This window comes from Giraffa tippelskirchi, chromosome 4, assembly GCF_054371585.1.
Source record: "Giraffa tippelskirchi isolate mGirTip1 chromosome 4, T2T-mGirTip1v1.2.pri, whole genome shotgun sequence".
NCBI lineage: Eukaryota > Metazoa > Chordata > Mammalia > Artiodactyla > Giraffidae > Giraffa > Giraffa tippelskirchi.
The window spans coordinates 183,460,874-183,479,043 of NC_137278.1; the positions used below are offsets into that span (position 1 = coordinate 183,460,874).

Genomic DNA, 18,170 nt, shown 5'->3' on the forward strand with positions numbered 1-18,170 from the left:
GCTCACTCGTGCCCGACTCTTTGCCATACCATGGACTGTAGCCTACCAGGCTCATCCATCCATGGAGTTTTTCAGGCAAGGGTGCTGGAGTGGGTTGCCATTTCCTTCTCCAGGGTATCTTCCCAACCCAGGGATCGAACCCAGGTCTCCTGCATTGCAGGCAGACACTTTACCATCTGAGCCACCAGGGAAGCCCGAAAAAATTCAGCCCATTTCCTAAAACCTCCTTCAGTCCATCTTCCCAGTCCATCCCAGAGATGGCTTTATCCACCTCTCCCCACCCTATTCCCTGCCATTCTGATCTTCTGGCCAGTGCAAACCTTCACCTTCCTTTATATTCACGTAGCATTTTTCACATAGGCCCATTATGATTGGCTTCTGTGTTGACACCCATCTTTACTTGTTCATACTACAACAACACCATGCTTACCTCTTTCACTAGACAATGTGCTTCTCCAGGGCAGACGTCGTGTCTTGTTCATACATATATGTTGTAATGTCTTGCTTTGAGTTCATGCTTGCTAAATGTTCCTGAATGAGTGGGTGAAAATCTACCCAATAATGCAAATACAGAATTGGATATATCTGTTCACAGTTGAAATCCACTATCTCAGTAAATCCTATAACTCTGTGAATCATCCTATGTTAATTACTCACTCTGTCCCTGGTGGCTCAGCTAGGAAAGAATTGGCCTGCAATGCGGGAGACCTGGGTTCGATCCCTGGGTTAAGAAGATCCCCTGGAGGAGGGCATGGCAACCCACTTCAGTATTCTTGCCTAGAGAATCCCCAGGGACAGAGGAGCCTGGCAGGCTACAGGCCATGGGGTCACAAAGAGTCGGGCATGACTGAGTAACTAAGCACACACATCTGTATAAGGGTCATGATGAGGGTAGTCCTGTTTCTCTGTCTGCTTGGTCCCGCCCCAGTGCATTGCTATTCAGCGCAGGTCCTCCTGTGCATGGCATTTGGGTCAAGGCTACATAACTCAAAGTGAGGTAATTATTTGGCTCTGATTGTCGAATCCTTTGATTATCGTAGATCAGATGTTGCTGTCTGACTCAATTATCTGATTTTTCTGGTTTGGCATGTTGGAGTGATCAGATTGACTGGATAAATCTCAACTATCTGCTTTATATTGGCCTGTATGGATGGCTTCATGGGCCAAGTGAACACCCCACCCCGGACTTCTTCATTTTTGACATAGTGATAGTTTATTGTAAACTTTTGCAAATTGATTTGAAGATTTGGGGCAGTGCCGGGGGGTTACTTGGAGCAATCTTTTATCAACTAGGAATCACCATCAGGCTGTCAGATGAAATTTGCTTATTCTCTGCAAACATAACACATAGACAGGAGGTCTCTGTAAGATAAGCCGAAGCCACAGAAAGTTGAATTTGGCACTTCCTCCAACCTTCCAATCAGTTATTTTGTTTATATGATCCAGCTTTCCACTGTTTCTGTTACCCAGGGAAAATAATTGAGAAATAAAGAGACTATTTTTGTGATGTAGAAAAGATTTATCAACATGGAGCATGAGTTTCTGTGAGAAGTAGCTCCCATGTTCAAATGGATGAAGTTTCTTTTTTTAAAATATTATTTATTTTGCTGCGTCAGGTTTTAGTTGCAACATTTGGGCTTAGTTACTCTGTGGCATGCAGAATCTTAGTTCACTGCCTAGGGATCAAACCAGCATCCCCTGCTCTCCCAGGCAGATTTTTAACCACTGGACCACCAAGGAAATCCCTGGATGAGGTTTTTATTAGAAGTTTCCTTTATAACAAAGGTTACACAGGATTTGGTCTGATTATGTTGATCACCAAGAATGAACTTAATTTGACCCAGCATCAGTATCTAAACTGTATGTGTCATGTTGTTTAATCGCTAAGTCGTGTCCGACTCTTTATGACCCTATGGACCGTATCCCGCCAGGCTCCTCTGCCCATGGGATTTCCCAGGCATGAATACTGGAGTGGGTTGCCATTTCCTTTTCCAGGAGATCTTTGCGTAGTTCCAGGGATCGAACTAGGAGTCTCCTGCATTCCAGGCAGATTCTTTACCATTGAGTCACCAGGGAACATGGGTATGTGTCCTAGATCCCCATAAATATTGCACACCAAGAGTTTCTTCCATGCAATGACCATTCTTACAAATAATTTGTAACTTTGAGGTGTAAGATATCTTGCTTAACAAGGACATCTGCCCTTTCCAAGGACCCTCATCCTCTACCTCTTGCCACCTCGTTGTCCTTCTTTGATTTCCAAAAACCGAGCAAAAAGAACATTTTTAAGGTATATATTTGCCTGTTACAAACCCATAGTTTCCTGTCTGTCATGAGTCTCCGACCATGCCTTGTGGAAAAGTAAGATACATGCAGTAGAATCGAGGTCCAGTATGTTGCATTTCTGTACAACTCCTTCTGGGTTTTGTAGGGCCCTTGAGACACAGGCCATGCCTTGTTTTCACGGTTACCATCCTTGTGTAGAAATTTATGAAATGATCTTTAATAGGACTTTGTCATCAGAAACATTCCTTTCTGTAGCAGAGGTTGAGAAAGGAAGGAACTACTGCTCCATGCCATCTCTCAGGAAGGGTGCAGGAGAGCAGTAGCAGCTGGCCTTTATTTGCAAGTAGGAGTCTGTTTACTAGTCATTCCATCCCACCAGTTCGTCACCGTGTTGAGTAAATAATGTAGTAGGAAGTGTGACTGTTTTTTATTATTTCTCCTGTTGTGTGGCTAACATCATAATATTTTTGTTTTCTGCAGGCATGAGACCAGATTTAAGCAACGAATGCTGGAACTGACAGACACTAACAACATTGCCTACTTATTCCTCTCGGCTGCCAACAGATGGCTGGAGGTCAGAACGGTACGTTCATTTCATGATTTCGAAATGGAAACCACACAGAGAAGAGGCCTGATGCAAAGAGGGAGACGGTTGTAAAAACTAGGCTTCCACTGAGACTCAGCACTCACTCCACATTTTCTGGACTTTAGCTCAGGTTTGTTTATGGTACGGATGGAATTTGTCATGACGCTTTTAGCTAATGGCAAGACAGATAGTCCCAAAAGCAAAAATTCGTTTTGTGTTCATTAGTGGCCAGATGACACAAGTTAATGGAATAGCAAATATTTGTATAACTTCAGGTTTTTGGTGTTTTTTTTTCAAAATTTGACAAGTGAACAGATGTACTCACTTCTACTGAACTGGACCAGCCCGGAAGAGATGGCAGGTTTCTGTTTTAAACCAGTGGAGGGTCATGTAAAAAATTGCAATTATTCATATGTTGCCTTCTTCTGTCCTGTATAAAGGAGGAGAATGGGTATAAGCTTCGGCATTGTACAGACTTGGTCTAGCAAGTTAAAGAATTTATCTGGGTCCCAGTTTGCCCTTTGTAAACTAGGAGTATGACTTCATGGGTGTGATAGGTTTAAAAATAGTAATATAAGTCCTGTAGCTCACTGATTGGCAGGTACACTCAACAAATGTCTTTTGAATGGATGGATGCGTGGATTAATGAATAAATGAATGGAAACAGTACCTGCCTTGGTGAGTGGTTAATAAGTCAACCACTCCTAATAAATGAAAGAGGAGACAGGTCAGACCCAAGTTCCAGAGGGAAGGAGATGTTGTTTGCAGACTGGGCTGTATAATCTGCAGTATGAATAAGCAACCTTGGTAGAAATGATGAGTTGGCTGCCATCTTTTCTTAAAAAATAATTATATATCAGTTTATAAAAAGGAAAAGGAGATTTATCTGCATTATTGTTAAGAACTTCACTTCCACTGATTAAGCATCCCTGCCAATATGAAGGCTCTCTTTCAAAACTCAGTGGATCAGAGAGGGCATATGGGAATGGGAATTTGATAAAGTAGAAAGGAAGGAGCCCAAATTAAAATCTGAGTTGTTGATGGATGGATGACATATTGATAGAGAATCTCAGGTCCCCCTGTAAGCTGTAGTTGTCATAATTTGTCACTAATAACAGAGATTCTCTACCACTATATTGTGTTATGTTGTGTTATTGTGTATAAATTATCCAGCAACATAACACAATTATATTTCACAAATTTTAAATAGATAAGAAATTTCTTCCAGGTCACTGTGGGAGTTGGGAGGGGCAGGGCAGAGTTTTCCAATTACCTGTAAGTAACAGAAAGACAGGCGAAGTGTTTAGGATTTATAACAGAAACAAAATACTGTTCCTAGATCTTACCCAGACCCTAAATCCTAGCTTTAAGCTTCTGTTTGTTTGCTCAAATCTGTTTTCTCCGAGGAAAAGAAATCATATCTGAATAACAAAAGTAGTGATGAAATAGCTTAATCAGAGAATGTTCTAAAATCACAGGGGGTGAAATGTCAGTAGTTTCCTTTGTGTTTGATTCTCCTGATGTTGAAGATCAAGTGTGTTTTTTAGGGGCGAGTGTGTTTGCTTTGGACTTGAGGTGAGTGTCTGACTTGACTCCTGCTTCTCCTCTTTAGCACTTCCTACTGTCAGGTTAATGGACAAACATTTAACAAGAATCTTCAAGCAAACCATATGTTCTGCTCTCGTAGCCAGAAGACAAGATATTAGAGCATTCAGACTGCCAGGAAAGGGAAGGTCAGGAAAAATTAGAGAGAAACAGCAGCCAGATTCAGAGTGGGTTAGTTTAGCTTGACTCATACCCCGCTACTTAACTCCCCCATTAAAGGCAGCTGGACCTACTTGAATATAAACGAATTTTAGTTCCACTTGTAGAAATCTAAAAAAAAAAAAAAACATGATAGTTGAAAAGGGAAGGGCAGAACCTGCCATTCATGCTATTACCTTATAACACATCTGTTTTTGTGTCTTTTTTTCTTTTCTGTGTATTATAATCTTTCCACAACTTGCTATTTGGCCTCATCACCCGATCTGTCCCTTAAAAACCAACACAAAAAAGTTACAGAATCCTTTGCCTCTATTTCTGATGAATAAATATAAAATTTGGTAAGAAACTTGTTGCTTTATTGCAACATTCCAGGCATATCTGCTGATAGAATTCAAGGTCGAGAGTCTTTTGTGGATGATTTTGTCTCTTTCATCTCTCATATTTTTTTATCAATAAGTTTATGTGGGTATAAAGAACCTGCCTGCCAATGCAGGAGACATAAGAGACCCTGGTGTGATCAGTGGGTTGGGAAGATCCCCTGGAGGAGGGCATGGCAACCCACTCCAGTATTCTTGCCTGGAGAATCCCATGGACAGAGGAGCCTGGTGGGATACCATCCATGGGTTGCAAAGAGTTGGACATGACTGAGGCAACTTCGCACACACACACATACACAAACACTCACATACACACATATCCTTCTAGACAATCCCAGAAATCCAACTTGAAACCAGTCAGATTTATTCTCCTCTTCTGTACACTGAAAGTACAGAGTTTTCATTAGAGCCAGAATATTCAGAATATTAGAACATTAGAACATTTGAATATAAATGCTATAATCCAAGAACATATGTGCCACAATATGGAGTGCTGAATAAATAGAACAGATAACTCTAATTAGGAAATAACCTTTCTCCCAATTGTACACATGTAAATGACCTCATTACTACTGTGCATCACTGGAGACACAATTTCAGTTTGAAATAAATGGATCTTGTGTCAGAAATGTGAGAAATATGAGCGTTCAGATATAAGACCTCGGAGACTAGGGTGTGAACTGCTCTCTGAACCCCACAGCTGGATATTTTCTGCCTTGTAAGTCATTTACAACAAGATAAGTAATGAAAACCTCTATCTGGCCCACTAATGCTGCATTGATATTATCTACAGTATCAACACAGCCGCCTCCATTCCCTATTCTTTGATGTGTTAACTAGCAAATTAACAAAAATATCCACTTATCGCAAATAATCTGGGAGCTCCCATAGCAAAAGTACAGCTGATCAGTACCAGGGCGGGAGCAACCTTGGGCAGAGCTCAGAAGAGGCCAGCAGGTCTCCTGATGCAGATCTGAGGAGCTCACCAACTCAGCATATTCAAAATCAGAGACATCAGTTTGCTGACAGAAGTCCATCTAGTCAAAGCTATGGCTTTCCAGTAGTCATGTATGGATGTGGGAGTTCCTGACCATAAGGAAGGCTGAACACTAAAGAATTGTGATGCTTTTGAACTGTGCTGCTGGAGAAGATTCTTGAGAGTCCCTTGGACAGCAAGGAGATCAAGCCAGTCAGTCCTAAAGGAAATAACTCCTGAATATTCCATTGGAAGGGTTGATGCTGAAGCTGAAGCTCCAATACTTTGGCCACCTGATGCAAAGAATTGGCTCTTTGGAAAAGACCCTGATGCTGGGAAAGATTGAGGACAGGAGGAGAAGGGGTCCACAGAAGATGAGATGGTTGGATGGCATCACTGACTCAATGGCCATGAGTTTGAGCAACCTCTGAGAGATAGTGAGGAACAGGGAAGCCTGCCGTGCTACAGTCCATGGAATCGCAAAGAGTGGGACCCAACTGATGACTGAACAACAAAATGATCTCCGTGGAGAGAAAGAGGAGAAAGCTTATCATAGTTTCCCATGACTATTTTTCCTTTTTTCTTCATTCTCAATTTTAGCTTTCTGGAGCAATGCCACTGAATTCTGTGGACAGACGATCTCCAAGAGAAGTAAGGGACAAAAGGATAAAAATACCTTTTTTGAATTTGGGAAGATCCCCGAGTCCCATCCAACTTTTATTATCTTTTTTTTAATATATGGCTTTCATTTCTTTTTCTGGTCATGCTAGATAAGTGTTAAGACAATTACAGAGGCTTCCCTGGTGGCTCAGTGGGTAAAGAATCTGCCTGTAATGCAAGAGATCCAGGTTTGATCCCTGGGTCAAGAAGATCCCCTGAAGGAGCGCATGGCAACCCACTCCAGTATTTTTGAGAATCTCCATAGACAGAGGAGCCTGGTGGGCTACAGTCCATGGGGTCTCTAGGAATCAGGCACGACTGAGTGACTAACACACATAAGACAATTACAAAGTATTCCCTTCTTCTGACTGAGGAGTGTTAGCCATGGAAGATGTAGCCTGCCCACCATGTTCATTTCATGCTTATTCTGAATTGGGAGGAAAAGAATAAAGGTCACAGCACACAGCACTGAGAAAAGGACAAGAACCTAAAAGAATAATTTGGCTGGTAGAAAGTAGCCAGACTGTGACCACCCAGGTTGCTTTGGCAGGGGAGGGGAGTGTTTCTCCTCTGGGTGCCGAGTGAAATGGACCACAGTCATGTGCAGTGTGTCACTGCAGCCTAACCTTTGAATGCTGCTTACGTTCTTTTGTTCAGCACAGCATTTTCTGTTCATCCCTCTGCACTAAACAGTTCCAGTTCTTTGGCATTGGTGTTTCCATTTGCAAAAATTGTGTAACTCTATCTAAAGGGTGTCTTTCCAAGGCTTTGTCTTGCTGTGTGGTGAAAGGATAAAAGAAAAATCACATCAAGAAGCCAAAAAAAAAAAAAGTCTTTAGAATCAACAGGCTAAAGTGAAAATAATCTTCAGGGTGAACTTGTATGAGAGTCTATCTTGTGAAACAGTACAGAGCTGTTTTGAGTGTTTACAACTCCATTATAGACAGGTGTGTGTTGATCTTGTCATGTGAAGACCCAGGCACTCGGTGGAACCATAAACATTGACTTCTTGTTTTTAGACATGGATTTCTGAAGACTATGAAAAAAGAGAGAAATGGTATTCCTATTAACTACTTATGAGGTTGTTTTGTGGAAAATTGTTATTTTTGCTATAATCCCACATAGAGAGGTCATTGAATCACTAGAAATCAACCATAGGCCTCTCTTTTGACCTGGGGATCAAAGGCTTCCCTTCTGGAGGGGAGTGTTGAGTTCCCAAACTCAATGGAAGTTATAATTTATCACTAATACAAATGTCTTGTGGTTGGGCCCTCTTTAAGAATGGAAATTCACATGTGTAGTAGCTTCTGTTTCCTAAGCAGAATCTCTCTTTCCATTGTATCATTTTGACTGAGAGTGTTTTCTTCAATGAATTGACTGACATAGAAAGCCTTATGGGAGGACATGTGGTGCTAGTGTGTGAGTTAATTCAGATGATCTGCTTGTCCTTTCTTACTGCTTTTAAGCCATTTTGTTGTTCACATGTTAGCGGTGGAAAGGAAAGGAGGTGTGGAAAGGTAGAATCACTGTATAATTCATTAAACTAGTTAAGTTTAACGGTAAAGGAAGTGGAAATGGGGAGCTAACATAAACTCTTATATTACCTATCAATTTCACATGCCTATTACTCTTACAGTACTATTGGAAGGGAAGTGATTGGAATTTAGTTATTTTGCTATGAGATTTCTTGATAAACATGCACAAAAGGGCTTCCTCTCTTATCCAGATCAGGTAAAATTCTGATCAAATACCTCCAAAAAATCTCCAATTTCTTAGAAAAAAACATTATTGAGCAGAGGTGGTAATCCAGGAATGAGCTGGAAAGTATCTCATTGATATAACTAAAAGACAACACAAATTGCACTTCTTTAAAAAAAGAAAATGATAAAAATATTTTTATAAAAAATAAAATAACTTTTAGATACTAAACTGCAGACTTGTGCCTGTGTGCTAAGTTGCTTCAGTCGTGTCCAACTCTTCATGACCCTGTGGACCGTAGCCCACCAGACTTTTCTGTTCAAGGGATTCTCCAGGCAAGAATAGTGGAGTGGGTTGCCATGCCCTCCTCCCAGGGGATCTTCCTGACCTACGAATTGAACCTGAGTCTCTAATGTCTCCTGCATTGGCAGGCAGGTTCTTTACCACTAGTGCCACAAACTGCAGACATACTGGTTTTTAAACTCTTACATCTATTTGAATTTACTAGATTGTGGAATTTGGCAATGGATTCATCCCCTGAAAAATCTGCTCTAACTGTACTTCAAAAAGCTATGCCTTGGGCACTTACCTGGCAGTCCAATGGTTTAACATTTCACCTTAACATTTCAAGGAGTGCTGATTCCTTAAATGGGTTGAATGTAGGGGTGAATTGGTAGGTTGAGGAGGAAGAGTAGCTTAAGTGGTCTGCCCACCCCTTTGATGGTACAGTGTGCAGGGATCAAACGCAGTACCATGCTTCTGTTCCTGGCACCTTAGAAATGGCAGTTGATTTACAGCCTTTTTGTATCTTATTGTAAGTAATGACCCCAACAGCGCATGTGTGCCATTATTTTTAGTCCCTTTTAGTTTCTTTGTACTCTTTTGCTGGAGGATTCGTTTGTTCAGGTTCAGGCACTGCAGTAAAGGGTCCCAGGTCCCAGTTTATCTAACCGAAGACAGGAAGACCAGCATGATTGGAGCACGGTGAAGGAGTAGGAAAGGAATCTCAGATAAGGTCAGAGGAGGCAAGGTCTAGAACCCAGACTTTGCATCATCTGCGGCTTTGTAATTCATCAGAGTCTGAATTTATTATAAGTGCAATAGGAAGGCATTGATAATTCCAAACAGGGAAGTTATATATACCTTTAAAAGACCACTGAATGAATGGAAAGATGGATGAATGAATGAGGCCCTTCTGAGGTCATCTGGGAGGAAGTGGAGAACAGAAACTAATAAAAACATACATTGTTTCAAACCCTTAAAGCAGGGGTCCCCAACCTTTCTGACACCAGGGACCAGTTTCATGGAAAGCAATTTTTCCATGAACCAGGGAATGGGGGGTGGTTTGGGGATGATTCAAGCACATTACATTTACTGTGCACTCTGTTTCTGTTATTATTACATCAGCTCCACCTCAGATTATCAGGCCTAAAATACTGGAGATTAGGGGCCCCTGCCTTAAACTGTATTTGCCCACAGAAATTTCTCAGATGCTGACTGGAATATTTCTTTGTATCATGCTGGGAGCATCTTGCTGGAAGTAACTCCTAGTGCTAACTTACTTTCTGAGACTTATCACATAAACTCTTTATGAGTCTCTTTATAAAAGCTAATATTGGGCATAACAAATTTATAATGTAGCGTTAAAAGTATTAACTTTCACAAGAGAGTGGGAAGGAAAAATTCATATTGTCATAAATATTTTAGAAGTATTTAGGGGAACACATTGGTGTTTATAAAATATAAAAGAGCAGCCCAGGCTGGTTAGATTCTACATTCGTATAGTTGTTGCTTCAAATAAAGGGGAGTCTGATTGGGAAATGACGAGCTGTTAATAAATGAATACACTGGATACCACGGAAGGAGCTATCAAAGGAGTATTTGCTAACTCTATGGAATTTACTGCCTCAAGGGATTAAATCTCATGATTTCTTGATTCTTTGTAAAGACCATGGGAATCATGACAGAATTAAATTTTAGTGCCTGTTTTAACCTTTGATGTTTTATGATGCACATAAGCTTTTAAGCTTGCTTCAAACATTTGAAAATCATCCAGGGGTGAAAAGGACATCCTGTTACATGGAGGTGGGAAAATCTAACTGATTTTTTTTTTCTCTTCAAAATCCCTGTAAATTAGGTACTATTTCTATTTTCCAAAGAAGAAACTGAGTTTCAAAGAAGAAACTGACTCATCTAAGTGTATTAGCTGGTAATCGACAAAGGCATCATTTGAACCCAGACCTGTGATTCCAAGGCTGGGATCATAGATTGCTCCCCAGCAAGTTGATCTTTGGTGCTAACTTAAAAGTTGCAGAGGGACTTCCTTGGCTGTCCAGTGGTTAAGACATCACCTTCCAGTGCAGGAGGTGTGGATTCGATCCCTGTTCAGGGAACTAAGATCCCACATGACTCGTAGTTAAAAAACCAAGCGATATCCTAAAAAGTTTAATAAAGACTTAAAATGGTCCACATCAAAAACAAAATCTTTAAAGAAAATAGAAGTAAATAAAATGAAATAGATGCTGGGATGCACACATGTGAGCTGATTTGAGAAATCATTCTTGATTTCAGCATGTTAAACACTCTCTTACTGTCATTAAAGTCTTCTCACCTAATTACTAGTTACTTTTTTTAAGGTTATCAGAGGTGTATCTTGCTAGAGAAGATCATCACCAGTAAGATCAGACTTGAGATAATTCTAGAAAGTGTTCATGCCTGAAATTTGACCTGCTTCTGGCATGTGTGACACATCAGCCTGACAAATTTTAATGATTCTATTGACTATGGAAAATTCCATTAACATTTTGTTAACATTTATATTATCTTTAAGAAATAAATAAAAAGTAAACACATAAAATTTATATACTGTTTTATAATTTAAAAATCCTGCTGCATATTTTATGCCTGGCATTTTTTATTCAGTGTAAAATGATGACCATTTCTCATTATTAAAATGTTTAAAACATTATTTTTAATCACAGCAAAATATACAATACCATCACATGTCTGTATGATGATTTAATTATTCATTCTATGTTTCCCTGGTATAGGTATTCTAGGGCTTCCCTGGCAGCTCAGCTGGTAAAGAATCTGCCTGCAATGCAGGAGACCTGGGTTTGATCCCTGGGTTGGGAAGACCTCCTGGAGAAGGGAAAGTCTACCCACTCCAGTATTCTGGCCTAGGGAATTCCATGGGCTGTATAGTACATGGGGTCGAAAAGAGTTGGACACAACTGAGCAACTTTCACATAGTAGGAAAATTTCCTTTTTTTCAATTTTTTCCAATAATAACAGCACTGAAATAAATCTCCTGATATACAAATCTAAAAAAAAAATGAAATTTCTTTTTCAAAGGGTAAGACATAACAATGCCCAAGAATGTTGGGAACTGGAGGAGGAAGAGGGTGTAGAAAATAGACAGGTGCCCCCCATCTCTGCTTTGAGTTTAAGGTTGACCTTAATTAATTTTTAAATTTTCTGGAAAGAGTTTATCACTGAGTCATAATCAATTCAGATATTCTAATACGTGTTCATATTTCTAATTTAGGAAGAAAAATTACACTTATTCCTATTTCTATGCAATCTGTAGATTTAATGTCCCAGACTCTGAGTCCATATTGTTGACAAAAAGTTCAAATATTGATACAAATCCCAACAAGCTAACTAGATACAAATTTCTGCAAAGGCCTTGAATTAGCGTACTAGAGAGTTAATCCCTGGTATAAGCGCACATGAAATTCAAGGTAGAAAATTAAGTTAAAAATAATTGCTTGTCTGGTAAAATGCAGTAAATAAGAAAAAAAGAAAGAATATCTTGCATCTGATCCTGGTCGTGCCAAAAGTTGCAGCTTAATTTCTGGCCAGGTATTTACCATCTCTGAAAGCATTATCTACTTTCAGATGTAATCAGAGCCTTGCATCACTTCCCTTCCAGCCCTAAGATTGTGAGTTATTATTCTTCCCTACCTTCTGTAACCTTGTTCTGAAACCTCACAGGACACTCAATGAGTAACGTCTCTTCTGTTAGTGATCACCTGGGTTGATTGAGATCCTTGGTTTTAAGAACCTAGGGAAAATATTTTAACATTTTTTCTCACTCTTTTTTAGGATTATCTGGGAGCTTGCATTGTCCTCACTGCATCTATTGCATCCATTAGTGGGTCTTCCAATTCCGGATTGGTGGGTTTAGGTCTTCTGTATGCACTTACGGTAGGTGTGGATGAAAACCTCTCTCTCTCTCTTTGTACCACACTTGAGGTACTTTCTGTAGTCATCATCAGCTCTTATTCATGGATGTTAGAGGACTAGTTAGAAGTTCATAATAAGATGATAGCCTGCAAATAATAGATTTGGGCCTACACCCGGCGTTTTAGGATGGCCTGGATTCATTTCTGACATTTTGAACCAATTTTTAGAAACTCCTCAAACACTGTGGTCAGAGTTGTCCCAAGGTTGTTTGGGATTCTTGTCCTGAGTTGCTTACCACCCATTTAGGGACACTAACTCCCATGTGGGCTTCCCTGATAGCTCAGTTGGTAAAGAATCCGCCTGCAATGCAGGAGACTCTGGTTCAATTCTTAGGTCGGGGAGATCCGCTGGAGAAGGGATAGGCTACCCACTCCAGTATTCTTGGGCTTCCCTTGTGGCTCAGCTGGTAAAGAATCTGCCTGCAATGCAGGAGACCTGGGTTCAATCCTTGGGTTGGGAAGATCCCCTGGAGAAGGGAAAGGCTACCCATTCCAGTATTCTGGCCTAGAGAACTCTATGGATTGTATAGTCCGTGGGGTCACAAAGAGTTGGACACAACTGAGCGACTTTCACTTCACTTCACTTCAACTCCCATGTGAATATAAATGAGGTAAGTGGAAGCATACAACTATCCACTGGGCAAGGAGGTCAGGACAGTCCACAAATCAGTGACATTAGAGGACCATTGAAGAAGAGCAGATACCTCCTTTGCCAGCGTTAGCCCATGACATCCTCTCTGATCTCTGCTACCCTGTAGCGTTTATGAACTGTACCCACGTGAACAGTCCAAGTCATCCTATCCCCTGATATCCAGTGTTCACAAAAACTGTTACCTTATTTGCTATGTGCTCATTTTTTTTGTCACCTGACACAGATAACGAATTATTTAAATTGGGTTGTGAGGAACTTGGCCGATGTGGAGGTCCAGATGGGCGCAGTGAAGAAAGTGAACAGTTTCCTGACTATGGAATCTGAGAACTATGAAGGCACCATGGGTATTGTTCTGAATATTATGGTGTTTCACCTACATAGTTATTTAAGAATATTAGTTGTGTGTCAGGCACATTGTCATTTTTGCTTCTCTTTTCCATTTCAATAGCCAGAGAATCCTCTCTCATCTTGACTTTGCCTGATAAGGTACAACTAAATCTGAAAAGATGTGATTATTTAGGCCTGAAAAAATCTTAGATACAACCAGAGTCCAAATAGATTTACCTAGTAATATTTAGAGAGAATTATAAAGATACTTGCTTCCCAGGTGGCATAGTGGTAAAGAATCCACCTGCCAATGCAGAAGCCTCTGGAGGCTTGGGTTCAATCCCTGGGTCGGGAAGATCCCCTTGAGGAGGAACTGGCAACCCACTCCAGTATTCTTGCCTGGAAAATCCCATGGACAGAGGAGCCTAATGGGCTCCAGTCCATGGGGTCACAAAGAGTCGGTCACGACTGAGCACACATCCAATGGCATAAAGATATTTGGGCTTTATTATATTAATTACCAACCTCAACTATGAACTATTGTATTCTTTTTCTCAAGAGCTTATTAATTTAGATGCCAAGGAGCTTAGATTTTAAAATACCGAGATTCTTAGCCTTGCTAGAATAAAACGGGCAGGAAATTCAATACTGAGGACAGAATAATCTTCCTTAACTTCAAATCTCATGCTTACTATGCCTTCTGTTGCCTAAATCCTTCAATACCTCTTCAGCTCTTCAAGGACATGAAACCATTCATTAGTCAATCCTTCCTCACCTATCTAGTCTCATCTTTCATCATCCACCTACATACCTTTCACTCTGGCCATACCAACATGCTATGCTTTCCTTTTATCTTCTCTCTCTCTCTCTCTATATATATATATATATATAAAACAAATTTCCCAGCCTCTTATCCTTTAAGATTCATCTCAGGCACCATCTCCTCTTGAAACTCTGCTGGAACTCCTGGGCTGCCACCATCTCTGCTCCCTGAGCACCTTGGGTCGGCCTCCGTCATGCGATTCTGCATGCAGTCCTATAGGGGCTAACTCACTTGCATGCGGTCCCCTGGGTCACACTGAGCACCCTGAGGCATGTCTTCCCTCTCAGCTCCCTGCATAACACCTCTCACATCTGAATCACTCAAATGTTTGAGGACCAGCTGATGGAACAAATGGATTCATTGACAGATGAACCACCAGGAATAGAATTGAGCAATAGAGAGCTGAGAGACATGATGCCCGTTAATGCTCCAAAACAAACACACAAAAACTATTTTTAAAGTTCTTAATCAAGAGACTTTTACTCTAAATGTAATGTTAATTAAAAGAAAAAAAACCCATATGGGAATTCCCTAGTGGGCCAGTGGTTAGGGCTCCATGCTCTCACTGCCAAGGGCCAGGGTTCAATCTCTGTTTGGGGAACTAAGATCTTGCAAGCCATGCAATGCAACCAAAATCCAAATAAATAAATATAATCTTTTAATTAAAGAAATTTTAAACCCAGAAGGAGGCTTAGTATGACCTTAAATTTAAAAAACAATTATTATGTGTGTATGTATAAATGTGTATAAGTATGTGTGCTTTTCTTTTCTACCTCTTTCTGTGTCTGTCTGTCTGTGTCTCTCTTCCTTTACTCCATCTCTACCCTCCAGATCCTTCTCAAGTTCCAGAACATTGGCCTCAGGAAGGGGAGATCAAGATTCATGATCTGTGTGTCAGATATGAAAATAACCTAAAGCCTGTTCTTAAGCACGTAAAGGCTTACATCAAACCTGGGCAGAAGGTATGGAGATCACTGTCATTTGATTTAATTCATACAGAACCTCAGATGGAACCATTCCATTATCACTTGAGATCCTTAGACATGCCAGCCAAGGATCATCTCACTGGGCTCCCATTATATTCCTTACACTTTATAGGTCAAATTATGTGCATAAAAGAGAAAAGGGAGAGAGTGGATCCAGATAAAGTATACGTTCTCTAAACTGTATTGCCATTCATTCATCTCCCATGAAGATCAGAAAAGTGAACAATAGGCATGTTTTTCAAAATTTCTAGCTTTTGGCTCATGACCATTCCAGATGTTCCCTTGAGAACCTTTGTGTTTGTACTAGCTCTGGCCCCACAATGATTTATTTTAGTTATTGTAAAAAGAGCAAGTGTGCAGAAAAATGGACTCATTTTACTTTTTGTTATATAATAAAATCATCACTTCTGAGACAAAGTGGAGTACTTGTTTATTAGGTCAATGAAATACTAAATGGAAAAATGAAGCCACAGAGGTAAAAAACACAACCACATAGAATTAAAAAAGAGTCCAAGTGGAATCATTGAAGATTTGATGAAGATCCTGTGTTATCTTAATAATGATAACTCAGAAGGGAGACCTGAGAAGAGAATGACTATTTTAATGTAACTGTTTAAATAGAGTTGCAGTTTTATCATCGTGTCTTATCTAAGTTAAAAATGCTTTCCTTACATTTTTCTTTTGTCTGAGTCCTCTTCTCTCTGAGTGACAGTTGCTTTCTTAGGTGGGCATATGTGGTCGCACTGGCAGTGGGAAGTCATCGTTATCTCTGGCTTTCTTCAGAATGGTGGATATATTTGATGGTGAGTTACTAACTAAACTTTTTCATTAGCCATGTGATACTCTTCCTTTTTTTAAAAAAAAGCAACATCTACTTACGTAGTCCTGCAATAAAAAGTATATTTAGAATGACTTCAGTATTCTTGCCTGGAAAATCCCATGGGCAGAGGAGCCTGGTGGGCTATAATCCATGGGGTTACAAGGAGTCTGTCATGACTGACCACACATTACTACTACTACAACTACTATTGTGTCCTACAGCCATGGTTTGAGGCAGGTATTCCAGATAAATGGGCTTCCTGGGTGGCTCAGTGGTAAAGAATCTTCCTGCCGATGCAATGAGATGCAGGAGACGTGGGTTTGATCCCTGATCCCCTGGAGGAGGAAATGGCAACCCATTCCAGTAATTTTGCCTGGAGAATCCCATGGACAGAGGAGCTTAGCAGGGTATACTCTGTGGGGTCACAAAGAGTTGGACACAACTGAGCATGCACACATCCCAGATAAACAGTTTAGGAGTAAAAAAAAAAAAGGAACTGGAGAAATAAAATTATTAGCCCTAAACTCAGCTCTAGAAATTATTGTTAAAGAATTTTATTAAATTAGTAAAATTAAAACAAGGCCACTCATTATGAAGAGCAGCAGATGGAAGTGGCATTTCAAGAAGAAGGAAGAGAGAAAAAGACTGTCTAGTTTCCTGCAAGCTAAAAGCACATTTCTTTCCATTAAAGGAAAAAAGGAGATAAATAATCTGCATTTTAATTTTAGTGCATGACTCTTTTTATCATCTTCTTAATAACATGGTTTAATGATGTTGGATGTTTTGGGAGGAGGTGACCATTGCTAATAAAGTGCCAAGGACATGTTGACAATATACAAAAATAGTTATTCATCTGCAAAATTATTAATAGTATCATACATGGAAGTAACCTAATATTTGTTTTAGAAAAAATATGTCACATTATTTAGTTTGTTAAGTGACCTATAAATAGGCCAGCATATATGCCATCTTGAATGAAAGGGGAGCCATCAGCTCAAGAATTGCTTAAATATTATTATCTGTGATCATTGTGATAATAGTACTTCATATTTTTATTATACTTGACAGGTTATATTATTTAATCTATACAACAACTCAGTGAAATAAAGAGGTCAGTTTATGAACAACGAAGTTGAACTGTGGTCATTGCAGGGTTTGGGACTTAGATTTAGCAAAGAGATAGCTATCCACCTCTAGATGAGCAGCTCGCTCTTTTCATGGCTGGTAATAACACAGAGATCCTTTAAGGGTTTTCTGTGGGATTTACATTATAAGCCAATTACAGGATACAAGACAATTGATTGAAACTTTTCATTAAAAACTGTCACTATGATGGAACATATTAGATTAGCCATAGTCTCATGAATTCAGCCCCCATGAGGACTATGATGACTGATTATCTTTTTAATACCATTAGGTGATTGAGATTTTAATAGATAATATATTATACCCAGAAGAAAGTTTAAGCTAATCACCTTACCTGCTCTTGAATCTAAATCCAGCAGAAAAGGGACTCTAATTGCCATCCTTCTCCTAGCATGCTTATCTCACAGAGCAATATTATCTTTGCACAAAACAAGATCATAAAATAAACCTATCAAGGTAAGGAAAAGTCATGAAAATTGCACAAGTTCATGTACAGTGAAATTTACTAAGAGTTGATACCTATGTCATGGAATTTACTTTCTTACTTGTACTGTACCGTACTCCTCAATCAATAAATGAGCAAAGAGACTTCTCTGATGGTGGTCTAGTGGTTAGAAATAGATGCCCTCACCTTTGTGGTCCAGATTTGTTTCCTGGTCAGGGAAGCCTTTCTTCTTGGAGCTTCCCTGGTGGCTCAGATGGTAAAGAATCTGCCTGTAATGCAGGAGACCTGGGTTCGATCCCTGGATCAGGAAGATCCCTTGGAGAAGGGAATAGCAACCCACTCCAGTATTCTTGCCTGGAGAATTCCATGGACAGAGG

At 40.0% G+C, this 18,170-nt stretch overlaps 1 protein-coding gene across 3 annotated transcripts in view; it reads left to right on the forward strand.

Moving 5' to 3' along the window:
• The window catches only part of ABCC9 (ATP binding cassette subfamily C member 9), a 149,812-nt gene that overhangs the window by 112,780 nt on the left and 18,862 nt on the right, over nt 1–18,170 (forward strand). For all 3 annotated transcript variants that reach the window (XM_081483338.1, XM_081483336.1, XM_081483337.1), the window contains exons 31-35: nt 2,767–2,869; nt 12,455–12,556; nt 13,470–13,590; nt 15,228–15,358; nt 16,107–16,185. In XM_081483338.1, the coding sequence (XP_081339464.1) occupies nt 2,767–2,869; nt 12,455–12,556; nt 13,470–13,590; nt 15,228–15,358; nt 16,107–16,185 (536 nt within the window). The remainder of the gene's footprint in view (nt 1–2,766; nt 2,870–12,454; nt 12,557–13,469; nt 13,591–15,227; nt 15,359–16,106; nt 16,186–18,170) is intronic.